This window comes from Schistocerca cancellata, chromosome 4, assembly GCF_023864275.1.
Source record: "Schistocerca cancellata isolate TAMUIC-IGC-003103 chromosome 4, iqSchCanc2.1, whole genome shotgun sequence".
In the NCBI taxonomy this organism is placed as follows: domain Eukaryota; kingdom Metazoa; phylum Arthropoda; class Insecta; order Orthoptera; family Acrididae; genus Schistocerca; species Schistocerca cancellata.
This window is the reverse complement of record NC_064629.1, coordinates 305469970-305483554: the sequence shown is the minus strand read 5'-3', so window position 1 is coordinate 305483554 and position 13585 is coordinate 305469970. Positions and strand designations below refer to the sequence as shown.

The window sequence follows — 13585 nt, the reverse complement described above, 5'->3', positions numbered from 1 at the left end:
ACGACTTCCTGACACCTAAATCTATATTCGATGTTAACAAATTTCTCTTCTTGAGAAACGCTTTCCTTGGCATTGCCAGTCTACATTTTATATCCTCTCTACTTCGACCATCATCGGTTATTTTACTCCCTAAATAGCAAAACTCCTTTACTACTTTAAGTGTCTCATTTCCTAATCTAATTCCCTCAGCATCACCCGACTTAATTTGACTACATTCCATTAACCTCGTTTTGCTTTTGTTGATGTTCATCTTATATCCTCCTTTCAAGACACTGTCCATTCCGTTCAACTGCTCTTCCAAGTCCTTTGCTGTCTCTGACAGAATTACAATGTCATCGGCGAACCTCAAAGTTTTTACTTCTTCTCCATGAATTTTAATACCTACTCCAAACTTTTCTTTTGTTTCCTTTACTGCTTGCTCAATATACAGATTGAATAACATCGGGGTGAGGCTACAACCCTGTCTTACTCCTTTCCCAACCACTGCTTCCCTTTCATGCCCCTCGACACTTATAACTGCCATCTAGTTTCTGTACAAATTGTAAATAGCCTTTCGCTCCCTGTATTTTACCCCTGCCACCTTCACTATTTGAAAGAGAGTATTCCAGTCAACATTGTCAAAAGCTTTCTCTAAGTCTACAAATGCTAGAAACGTAGGTTTGCCTTTTCTTAATCTTTCTTCCAAGATAAGTCGTAAGGTCAGTATTGCCTCACGTGTTCCAACATTTCTACGGAATCCAAACTGATCTTCCCCGAGGTCGGCTTCTACCAGTTTTTCCATTCGTCTGTAAAGAATTCGCGTTAGTATTTTGCAGCTGTGACTTATTAAACTGATAGTTCGGTAACTTTCACATCTGTCAACACCTGCTTTCTTTGGGATTGGAATTATTATATTCTTCTTAAAGTCTGAGGGTATTTCGCCTGTCTCATACATCGTGCTCACCAGATGGTAAAGTTTTGTCACGACTGGCTCTCCTGAGGCCATCAGTAGTTCTAATGGAATGTTGTCTACTCCCGGGGCCTTGTTTTGACTCAGGTCTTTCAGTGCTCTGTCAAACTCTTCACGCAGTATCTTATCTCCCATTTCATCTTTATCTACATCCTCTTCCATTTCCATAATATTGTCCTCAAGTACATCGCCCTTGTATAAACCCTCTATATACTCCTTCCACCTTTCTGCTTTCCCTTCTTTGCTTAGAACTGGGTTGCCATCTGAGCTCTTGATATTCATACCAGTGGTTCTCTTCTCTCCAAAGGTCTCTAATTTTCCTGTAGGCAGTATCTATCTTACCCCTAGTGAGACAAGCCTCTACATCCTTACATTTGTCCTCTAGCCATCCCTGCTTAGCCATTTTGCACTTCCTGTCGATCTCATTTTTGAGACGTTTGTATTCCTTTTTGCCTGCTTCATTTACTGCATTTTTATATTTTCTCCTTTCATCAATTAAATTCAATATTTCTTCTGTTACCCAAGGATTTCTATTAGCCCGCGTCTTTTTACCTACTTGATCGTCTGCTGCCTTCACCACTTCATCCCTCAGAGCTACCCATTCTTCTTCTACTGTATTTCTTTCCCCCATTCCTGTCAATTGTTCCCTAATGCTCTCCCTGAAACTCTCTACAACCTCTGGTTCTTTCAGTTTATCCAGGTCCCATCTCCTTAAATTCCCACCTTTTTGCAGTTTCTTCAGTTTCAATCTGCAGTTCATAACCAATAGATTGTGGTCAGAATCTACATCTGCCCCAGGAAATGTCTTACAATTTAAAACCTGGTTCCTAAATCTCTGTCTTACCATTATATAATCTATCTGAAACCTCTCAGTATCTCCAGGCTTCTTCCATGTATACAGCCTCCTTTCATGATTCTTGAACCAAGTGTTAGCTATGATTAAGTTATGCTCTGTGCAAAATTCTACAAGGCGGCTTCCTCTTTCATTCCTTCCCCCCAATCCATATTCACCTACTATGTTTCCTTCTCTCCCTTTTCCTACTGACGAATTCCAGTCACCCATCACTATTAAATTTTCGTCTCCCTTCACTACCTGAATAATTTCTTTTATCTCGTCATACATTTCATCTATTTCTTCATCATCTGCAGAGCTAGTTGGCATATAAACTTGTACTACTGTAGTAGGCATGGGCTTTGTGTCTATCTTGGCCACAATAATGCGTTCACTATGCTGTTTGTAGTAGCTAACCCGCATTCCTATTTTTTTATTCATTATTAAACCTACTCCTGCATTACCCCTATTTGATTTTGTATTTATAACCCTGTAATCACCTGACCAAAAGTCTCGTTCCTCCTGCCACCGAACTTCACTAATTCCCACTATATCTAACTTTAACCTATCCATCTCCCTTTTTAAATTTTCTAACCTACCTGCCCGATTAAGTGATCTGACATTCCACGCTCCGATCCGTAGAACGCCAGTTTTCTTTCTCCTGATAAGGACGTCCTCTTGAGTAGTCCCCGCCCGGAGATCCGAATGGGGGACTATTTTACCTCCGGAATATTTTACCCAAGAGGACGCCATCATCATTTAATCATACAGTAGAGCTGCATGTCCTCGGGAAAAATTACGGCTGTAGTTTCCCCTTGCTTTCAGCCGTTCGCAGTACCTAACGAGTATTTCCTCATCATCACTTTTGTATCTCTACGGATGCACATATACATTGTTTGAGCATACAATACAGAGAAATGCAGTGAAGCTGCCATTAACTTCACAATCTCATGCTTAAGCAGAAAGTTTGATAAAGCCAAAGTGTGGTTCTAGTACGTAGTAGAAGTGTGCAAATAGCCAAGGCATAATAGCTCACAAGAACAGTCCAAAACAACAACCCAGAGACAAATCCAAATACAATACCAAAGTTGATCCACCATACAATAAACTCAGCAAAATGAACAGCTTAATAGAACACAACAAACTGACTTCTTGTGGCTAATGCCATACTTAAATAGTGAAAGGCACCATCTATCTCACACCATGTGGTCCTGTTATATAGTGGTCTGCCTCGTCATGTAGTGGTCTCAGCAAGTGCAGGGCTATCCGCTGCTAGCAAGAATCAACTCCTTTTAGTTACTATGACAGTGAGCATGTTCATTTCCTCATCAATGGCTGCAGGGGATACAAAACTTTCACTGCTGCTGTTGTACTGAAGAATAGTGAGGTGACATTAACACACAGGTAAAAGTTAATTTTTACCGTATGTAATATTATGAGTGATGTGATGTCTATACCAACACTGTAGGTAGGCCTGACATTATAAATCTACAAAAATACGACTCCTGCTAGTTGATTGATGAATTTTGTTTCACACATAATGAAACTTTATATTCTGAGTCATCACCTAGCATAAGTTTACGTCTGAAAGTTTATAGACAAACTTCTCTCAATTTCTGTATGACAAGGATGATTTTAATGTGAGACACTTGAAGGGCACAACACTTTTCACATGATGGGAGCTATTATTTGCATCACTGCAGAAGTGTGATTGTTCCAGATCAAAATAATCAAAGAGTAAAAGACATACCATCAGCATGAGTCATAGTAAGTTCCAGAGGTATTTGGTTACAAAATTTGGGCAGAATAACAACGCAGGATACCTTGTGATTAACGAACAAGATATCCCCAATATTTATCTATCTTCAGAAGCTCTTATTCTTTCCATATCCATTTCTTAAGGGTTTTATAGAAAAAGCAAAGATTCATTTACTTTCAGCTGCATGAACTTTATTGGCAACTGTCTAGAAACTACGGCGGACCACATATTTCAATTAATGCCACAACTAACAATCATAGTTACAATAATACAATCATGTACAATTATGACATTCGGTCACAATTAACATACACAATGTGGTTTGAAAGTAGAATAATAATAGGAAAGATAACAGTTTTAATAGTGATCTGTACAGCTTAATCTAATAAACAGAAGAAATCCAAATAAATGGCAGTGAGAGAAAACAGAGAATAGAAAATAGGAAGAGAGATGGGTCAAGATCCCATTGCACCTGCCAGTGGTTATGGCCTTGCAATGTATAGAGTCTAAACCCCAAGGATAGTTGCATAAAGCCGTTGTTAGTACTAATCAAAGAATATTATCCTACATTATAAAAGTTAAAACTGCATTTTACATTGAAGATATCCTATAGATCCTATTATTATAGCTATAATACTAATCCAATGGCAGTAATTATCATATGTTTGACCTGTACCAGATATATGAACAACACTTCTGAGATAGCACTGTAAATATAAGTGTTGGTGAGCAAGGGTTTCTAACTATGGAGATATGAGTTACATATTATAATACTGTCACTGATCATTACACTTTCACTACCTGATGCTCCCTCTTCACTCACAAACTCTGCAGGGTCCTACTCCCTAATTTGCACCCACAGCAAGCTGGAAAAGCACAGTGACACCTTTCCTTATATTATACTAGCAGTTAGTTTGAAATTTTCTTGGCTCCATTCTTAATTATATGCCACTTTTCAGGATCTCTTACAGCTGTTGATAGATTGGATGCAGGTGGAATGATCTCTCTAAAGGTGTTACATAACATGCAGTGGAAGACAATGTTTTTTCTAGCTCCTTAATCTCCACACTTGGAGATGCCTCTCTGCCTCAGCTTGACTCAGTTAAGAAGAGTGGGGTAAGAATCGTGTCCTATAAAAAGATGCACCATGCCCCAATTCGGATTGACAAGGTGTATTTTCAAGCTTCCCTACATATTTGAGATGAGAGAATAAACTCGTATACCCTTACCAGTGTTGTCCCATTGACCCTGTTATCTAATTTTTTAAGTGGCCTTTATTCGTGACCCTAACAACAGTTATTTCAGCCAGTTTTCTGTATTTACATTGCTTAGTCAGCATAAAGCAACATTTTACCTAATAGTGATTTGTACTGGGTATCTACCACGAACTGATGACTCTAATGGAGTAGTTTGGAATGCCACAAATAGTCTCACTAGTACTCCCCTCTGTCCTTAACATACAGTTCTTCTATGTCACACTATACCGCCTATGTATTGGCTCCAAAGCTGAATACTGTTGTGAAAGTGGTACTGTTGTATGCTAACATGGCAGATGGTGATAGCCAGAAATTAGAAGTTACTGTTCTTATTATTTTATGCCTAATTTTGAAAGACTTATCAACTATTGCTGATATGTGATGCTACACCTAAGTTTCTTATCAATTTACACATCCAGCTATCTGCTAGTCATCTTCCTAGATGTGAATAATTTAATAACACCGGTCAACAAATAAATCTTGGTTTCAGCTATATGAACAACAGACACCAATTCTGGAAGATAGTTCACCCCTGAATCCAGATCAACTTCAAAGTTTCTGTACTGGCCTCAATTTTCACTTTTTTTTTTTTTTTTTTTTAAATGCTTACAGCAGCCTTTGTACTATTAACTGATGAGCCACACCATTATGACCACTGTGCACCACAAGATTGAATGCTGCCAGTTGGTGTTGGAGACATGTAACACGGTAAAAAAAAAAACAACAGGAAATCCACTGACATAGGCGCACTGACCACACATTGTTGAACATGGGGCTCAGACAACTGCTGTGTGTTCCCCGTGCTGACCTAACAAAATCATCCATGATGATTGCATTGGCCATGGGATCATCAAGACTGGACCGTGGATCAATGGAAACGTGTCACCTGGTCAGATAAATCACGTTTCTTGTTTTACTAAGTTGATGGCAGTTTACAGATACATCATCATCCAGGTGAACAGCTGCTCAAAACATGTCATGGACACAGGCTCGTGGGGGCATGGGGGAAATTCACCTGGCCTGCAGTAGTAACTGAATGCACCATCATATTTGTGGAGTAGATGAATATTACTGAGGATCACCTGAATCTCTCCACACTTCTTGTCCCTGCTTGCAGAATAAATGTCAGTCACAAGGCCATAATTGTGCCTCAGTGGTTTGGACACCATGATAGTGAACTCATGTTGACGTCTTGGCCACTAAATTAACCTGATCAGAATCTAATGGAACACATCTGGGACACAATCAGCACCAGTTCAGTGCCCACAAACTACTGGCCCATAATTCACAGGAAGTGTGTGACCTGTCTATAGTCACCTGGTGCCACATACCTCCAGAAACATACAAAGGACTTGATGAAGACATGCCATGCAGACTTGATGTTGTACTGTGTTTCAAAGGCAGATAAACCTTCCATTATGCTTTGGTCTATCAGTATATGTATCTGGCAAAATGACAAGATCATTGAGACCCCTTAAGACAAAATGTGTGCCTCATTTGATTCACAGTTGTGTTGGAATGTATGGTCCACTTGCATATCTCCTCTGCAGTCTTCACTTGCTATAACATTCCCTTGATGCACCTGCATTGGCAATTCTTCACTGTGACGAACAAGGCCTAATAGCTGGTGGAAAATTGGGATTCTGCAGAGTTTTCTACATTTTTGGGGGTAGTTCCATATATTTTTGTCTGAAAAAATAATAAACATTGTGTGGCCCATTTATTCCTTCCAAATTCTGGGAGCAGCACAAGGCATGTAACATGATCCTCTTAACTGCCCTTTCAGGCTATCAGACATAACAAACAGCATATGTTCTTGTCCTGGTCACCAACCGTATGCCCAAAATAAAGTTTGTAGCACTTATTTACAAAAGGATTAAGCTTCCGTTTTGTAACTGCAATGTTAACTCTGCACAGATATAACAAAAAGAATTTGTGCTATTTACAGAGTAAGAAGCTTTCCTTATTCTAAATTAAAACAAAATGCAAACTTTAATTTAGAACAAGAAGTCCCTTTATATAAAATTCAGCATTCTCACTGATGAGATGAAAAAAAAAAGTGATTCTGTGTGTTCAAGTCCAACTCATCAGCAGTGCTGTCAAACCTCTTTCTTTTCCTGGAGGTAGATTTCTGAACTGAGGGTCATGCATGGTAATTCCTTTACATACTTCAATTACTTTCAACTATTAAATCTGCAGACTGTTTAAATTAAGCCACAGGAGAATAACCAATATGTAGCATTTTCGAGGATTTCAGTATGTAGAGAGTAGCATTTCACAAGAAAAGTGAGCATGAATTCAGCATCTATGACTTAGCAAAGAACATCATTTACACTCTTTGTAAAAAGTGACAATGACCTATGTAGTCTTTCTTTAAGCAAAATGTAGCTACTTTTATGTGCTGCAATTGTCAGTTTCATTCCATCACACCACTTCCTCATCTGCTGCAGCACACTACACAGGCTTTTATTCTTAAAAGTGGCTACTAAGTTCACAAAAACCACTACTACAGAATTTTCACCATACACAAAGATACACCAGCTACACTAGTGTTCCCATCTATCAAAGTGTGGGGGGAGGAGTGTCTATCATGAGATATATCCATCACTTTCCAATTTCCCACAGATTACTCCTCCACTTGCCCTCGGCAGTAATCTTCGAAGCTATGATAATCAGTGGCAGCTGTTGTGTAAGAGCACAAGAGCACATGAACACCCCAGGTTTTGACACTTTGCATATTTATTGATTATTTTTCTTTGAATACTGTTAAACATAATGTAGATGTGGTAACCTGAAATACATGGCATTAAATCTACTGTGCTATACTTCACTGCTATCCTCTAGCTCCATGAAACTTGGCATCAGGGTCATGAGCACACCTTCAGCTGTGCATCTTTTAAGGAGCTTTTGCACATACACAACTGGCATGATGTAAGTGCCTTACAGGCCAAATACATACAACTTTGATAAACAATGCGCATGGTTCACGGTGTGCACAGCTAGCCCTTATCACTCAACTACAAGTTTACGTCAATGCCACCAGGTGGTAGCACACTGCAGCAGACTTTTATCCCCTTTTGATTGCCATAAATCTCAGTTGATGGTAGCACACTCAACGGATATGCCAGTTCACTCAATATGTAATAAAATTAGATTGGATATCAGTATATGGTATAGTTATATTGATAGAAAAACCTATTTTGTGGGGTTCTGAATGAGATATAGTATATTAGCTTTGGATTTTATCATGCAGTAATCAGCTTGCAGCACTAAGAACCATAAAGCACACCATCATTGATTGTGAGACTGCAGCACTTATTCATGTTTCTGACATCTGTTGGTATTATGGTGGGTCATGTTTATCTGTACTCTAGGCCCACACTGTGCATGTGAACTTTTACAAAAAGCAGTCTCACTGGTTTCTCTGATATTCACTTCAAGTGGGATCGAAGATGGTGTGCTTTTGGTCCTTGTGGTTCTCAGTGCCTTATTTACATTCTCGCCAAGTGCCAACATTGGTAGACAGTACTTCTTGACTTTAATAATTTCCACAAACAGCAGTTTGTATTTGGAGTTGGTTATTTACTGTGTAGGAATTGGCTTTTGTCGGCAGTGTCAAGAGGAACTCTGTTGAAACTGTTTTAAGTGCTAACAGAAAAGAAAATAACTAGAAAAAGTTAGCCACAAATGTATGAGGGCTTTCCATACTAGATCTGTTGACTGACAAAGTGACAAAATCACATGAGTTTGACTATAACATTTAACAAAGATTTGTATAATAAGCATAAGTTGTTGTGCGAGTGCAACACAAAAATACCCGATTTTCTGCCGGAAGTTAATTTTTTAACTAATACATGTGTCAGGGATCTTCTACACATACCAAAAATAGAAATTTTAAAAAGCATGAAAATTCCCACTTACGCACAAATTGAAACAGGCAGTACCTAAAGTTTAAACGCTATTTCGTTCTTGTCATAAACTGCACTTTATTATGTACAAAACAACAAAATTCCACAAAAACAATTCTTTCTTTCCTCAGATAAGTTACGGATATTATTATTGTTATTATTATTATTATTGGCAATGGCTGTAGATGTATAAATATGTTGATGAACATAATTGTTTTACAGCAGATGCTATTAATTTCACACTCTCATATTTATCTGAATCTCAAAACTTGTGAACACCCAGAATCTATACTCATGAGCCACCACAGATGATAATGTGTCGCAGTTACCTGTACCTTTCTCAGACACATGAATAACTTAGGCCACTCGCAAAGGTGCCTGTGATGTCAATGACAATTACCATTACGTATTTTTGAGTGGTTTTATGTACTATGTCATGTGCTTAATTTATGGCCTTTATTAATTGATATTGCATGAAACAAAACTGACAATGGCCAAGTCCATGAAGCTCCCTGTGTGCCTAGAGCTGGTCAGAGAGGAGAAGCTCCTGGACATCTGACAGTATACTTATAAGGCAAATAGACCTGTAGGACTTATATTCTGAGGTTCTTGGCTTGTTGCAGAATTTCTGCACAGATGATATCAGACCAACGTCTTTTCCCTTCCATTAACTTGACCAGTGCTACCTCAACCTTCTCTGGGGCTACTGGATATATGAGTTTCATAATCCTGATTCTGAGTGACTTTGCTTCCTTTCTATTATGTATCTAACTCTCTTCAGTTTCTTCATTTTATCTGTAGTTCCAAACGATGGAATCATCTTTTCCTTATGCACCACGTTTATAAAGCTTTTATCAGCCCTCCATCTTGAATATAAAAGAGTATGTAGGAAAACAAGATTTTGGTGTACCTAGTGAAAGTAGTTAAACCATGCATGTTGAAGCTATTCTGAACTGTGATAAGACACGATCACAGCCTGCAACATGGTATGGAAAGACAAAAATTCCGTACGAAGGAAATCTACATACTTCCCAAACATCAAACTGTCTTAATTGTTGCATGCATCATCACGTTGTATGACTTTATCACCATCGTTTACAATAAAATTGAGAGAATTCCCTGTGTGCCTAGAGCTGTTAGCATTACACGCTTAAACCAGAGTTACTCCCTTTAAAGGTAACTGTGACACAACCATTTGACTGATTCTTCCACAAAGCAGTGATCATCCACCCAAATTGAACAAAACTATAACTGTAAGCAAAATTAAATAGCTCAATAAATAATATCACTCTTCACCTATATTGAAATATGGTAAATATTTACCTGCATGTCCTCTTTCCAAGCAGGTGATGGTGGCTCTTTCTCAGGAAGTTCATCAGAAGAGCTCTCCTATTAAATTAATAAAAGGTACAACAAATTGCAGTTTAAAATAAATTAAAAAAACTGAATAAAGAGAATAATTACCTATCAATAAACAATGTAATAAAAGGGTAACAAAAATGTGAAAAAATAGTTACTTGAAAAGTGTTGTTAATGCACAATGAAACAGAGAGAAATGCAGGTAAACAACAGAGATTTTTTTCTTATTAGTGAGCATCTTTTCTGTCCTAATAAGATGCTCATCATCATTTAAACAGACTTACTCATCTAACATATGGAAAATAATGCTGACTGGCTGTGAAATAATTTGTGGAAAAATGAGATGCACTTTTCACTTAATGGAGGCATAGCTATACACAACTGTTAACTGTGCTTAACTAGTATAACAACTATGACTGACTTGCCAGTTGTTTTCCTTTAACATGCTTTATTTACATTTTATCATATTAATAAACCTAAGGAAATAAAATTTTTGTAAACAAGTACTTCTTTCTAATGTCTTTCTTTGATTATTTTTTTCTTCTCACTTTGGAACTGCTTAAAGAGGTGGGAAGAAGCAGTAGGAAGAGGAAAGAGGAGGGGGAGGGGGGGGGTGGTTAAGTATTTATTGGGACATGACTAGAAAGTGTACAACAAGAGCCAAACATTTGCATACCCTACTGATAAATACCAAAAAGGTGGAAGGCAAATCTACATATCCTTTCAGTATTTTACTGCGCTCTGTCACTGATGATTTTGGAAAGCAGTTAAAATGAAACTTCTGAAATTTTTAGCAATCTTATGGTAAGTACCACTGAAGTAGTTTTAAAGTTTAGCTGGAACTAGTCATTTTGCACAGACTGTTCAGTAGCTTTAGTTAAGTGGTTTCCTCATTAACCCTGCTGGATGTGCAAATCAAAGACATGGATGAATTGACATGTATAACATTGCTCATGTCCAGAGGGCTGCAGCATAACACAAACTTGTCTATCGCAAGTTGGTCATGTGAACTTTCATAGTGTACAAATATAAGGCCGCCCGGTGGCGGTCTCTTCTTCAGATGCTGTTATCCGACTTGTTTCTACCAGTGGACTCTTTGAATGCCATTACTGTTTACTGTATACATGCTGCTACAAATTATCAACTTGTGGTTGCCACAAGGATTAATTTCACTTTGACTACTAAACATACAGCTCTTTGCTAGGTGATGCTTGGACATACTGATCTTGATTAGGAACTGTCTCATGTTAATTTATATTGTGCCTCCAATCCAAGAACTATTACTGTTTGATTCGTAGACTAATACACAATGTTGTTACAGAAGCTATTTGCGTTCAACAAACTCTGTTGTCCCTAAATGAGGGTTATAAAAGTTTTTCATGTATACATGACGGGCATGGGTGAGCACCGCATACACTGATCAGCCAGAACATTATGACCACTTACCTAATAGCTGGTATGTGCACATTTTGCATGGATAACAGTTGTGAAGTGGCATGGCAGGGAAGCAACGAGGCCTTGGTAGAGTTGCTGGAGGGAGTTGGCACCACATCTGCACACCCAAGTCACCTAATTCCCGTAAATTCTGAGAAGGGGCACAATGAGCTCTGATGCCATGTTCAATCACATCTCAGATCTGGGGAGGTGGAGGAGGCAGCACATCAACTGGAACTTGCCCCTGTGTTCCTAAACAACTCCATCATACTCTTGGTCTTGTAACATGGCACATTATCTTACTGAAAAATGCTATTGGTGTCAGGAACATGGTCATCATGAAGGAGTGTAAGTAGTCTGCAACCAGTGTACGATACTCCTTGGTCATCGTCAAGGTGTCTTGCACGAGCTCCACTGGACCTATGGATGCCCACACAAATGTTCCCCAGAGCATAATGGAGCCACCGCCAGCTTGTCTCCATCCCACGATACAGGTGTCAAGAAGCTGTTCTCCTGGACGACAACATATCTGCGCCCTCCCATCAGCATGATGAAGAATGTATTGGAGTTCATCAGACCATGCAACACACTGCCAGTGTGCCAACATCCAGTGCGGGTGGTCATGTGCCCATTTCAGTCATAGTTGCTGATGTCGTGGTGTTAACATTGGCATATGCATGGGTCACTAGCGGTGGAGGCCTACTGTTAGGGGTGTTCAGTTCATTGTCTGTTCAGACACGATTGTACTCTTCTCAGCATTAAAGCCTGATGTTAGCTCCACCACAGTTTGCCACCCATCCTGTTTTACCAGTCTGACCAGCCTATGACGTCTGACATCTGTAATGAGACGTGACCCCCAACCCATCGACGTCTACACATGGTTTCACCTTCATTTCGCCACGTGTTGAAGACACTCACCACAGCACTTCTTAAACACTCGATAAGTTGTGCAGTTTCCAAAATGCTCATACTGAGCCTCTGGGCAATCACAATCTGCCCTTGGTCAGATTCAGATAAATCGTGTCTCCTCCTCATTCTACACATGGAAAGCACTCTCACTGATACTACATGCCCTTGCGTATGTTTGACTAGCAGCCATTCCTCAGCAGGCGATGCTGCTATCGCCTTGATGGGTTTATATCAATGTTCATAATGTTCTGGCTGATCAGTGTATCATTCTTATAGTACGTTTTTGAACAATGAAGAGTTTCCTTCTTAAAGGTGAGTTATTCCATGTACATTACTGAAGGAAAATATGTAAAATGTCAATTTACCGATTTCTCTCTCCCCAGGATCTGCAATGACTCTCAATGTAGATGTGGCTAAACTAAGTTGTTTTAGGAGTTCCAAAATGTGCTTTTTCCAGTTTAAATTCTCATCCATATGGACACCTAAGAATTCTGAAGTTTTCATCCTATTTATTATTTCCACGCCATGTGCAACACTTATCCTGTGATTACTAGATGTGCAGAACTGAATACACTGTGTATCTTTAAAATTGAGGGTGAGATGATTTGTGGAAAACCAATGACACTTAAGAACTTTGCTAACCATTTTTCCTGTGTATGTACTTGTATGTATGCTTGGATTGATAACAATACTAGTGTCATCTGCAGCAAGAACTAATTCTGCTTGCTGTGTGTTAGACCAAAGATTATTTACATACATGAGAAACAATAGTGAATCTAAGACTGACCCCTGAGGAATCCCATGTGTGATTTTTCCCCAGTCAGAATTATGTCCCTAGACTATATTGCTTTAATGACTAAGTACAACTTTGTGCATTCTTTTAGTTAGATATGACATTATCCATTAGTTGACTAAACCATCAATCTTATAAAACTTCATTTTATCTAGGCGAGTACTGTGATTTACAGAGTCACATGTCTTAGATAGATCACACAACATACCAACTGGTGCTATTGTATTACTTAATGCTTGTAAAATTTTGTGAGTGAACATGTGAATGGCATTTTCTGTAGAGCAACTCTTCTGAAATCCAAAATGTGATTTGCTGAGGCTATTATTGTTACTAAAGTGAGATACGATTCTAGAATACAACACCTTCTCAACAATTTTGCAAAATGT

General features: G+C 38.7%; 2 protein-coding genes across 3 annotated transcripts in view; one reads left to right on the top strand and one right to left on the bottom strand.

Annotated features, from left to right (window-relative positions):
• LOC126183474 (mucin-5AC-like) overlaps positions 1 to 13585 on the top strand; it is a 653654-nt gene that overhangs the window by 354390 nt on the left and 285679 nt on the right. The gene's annotated exons all lie outside the window — the stretch shown is intronic.
• Positions 1 to 13585, bottom strand: part of LOC126183473 (zinc finger protein 135-like) — a 106024-nt gene that overhangs the window by 80531 nt on the left and 11908 nt on the right. For both annotated transcript variants that reach the window (XM_049925490.1, XM_049925489.1), the window contains one exon: positions 10028 to 10093. In XM_049925490.1, the coding sequence (XP_049781447.1) occupies positions 10028 to 10093 (66 nt within the window). The remainder of the gene's footprint in view (positions 1 to 10027; positions 10094 to 13585) is intronic.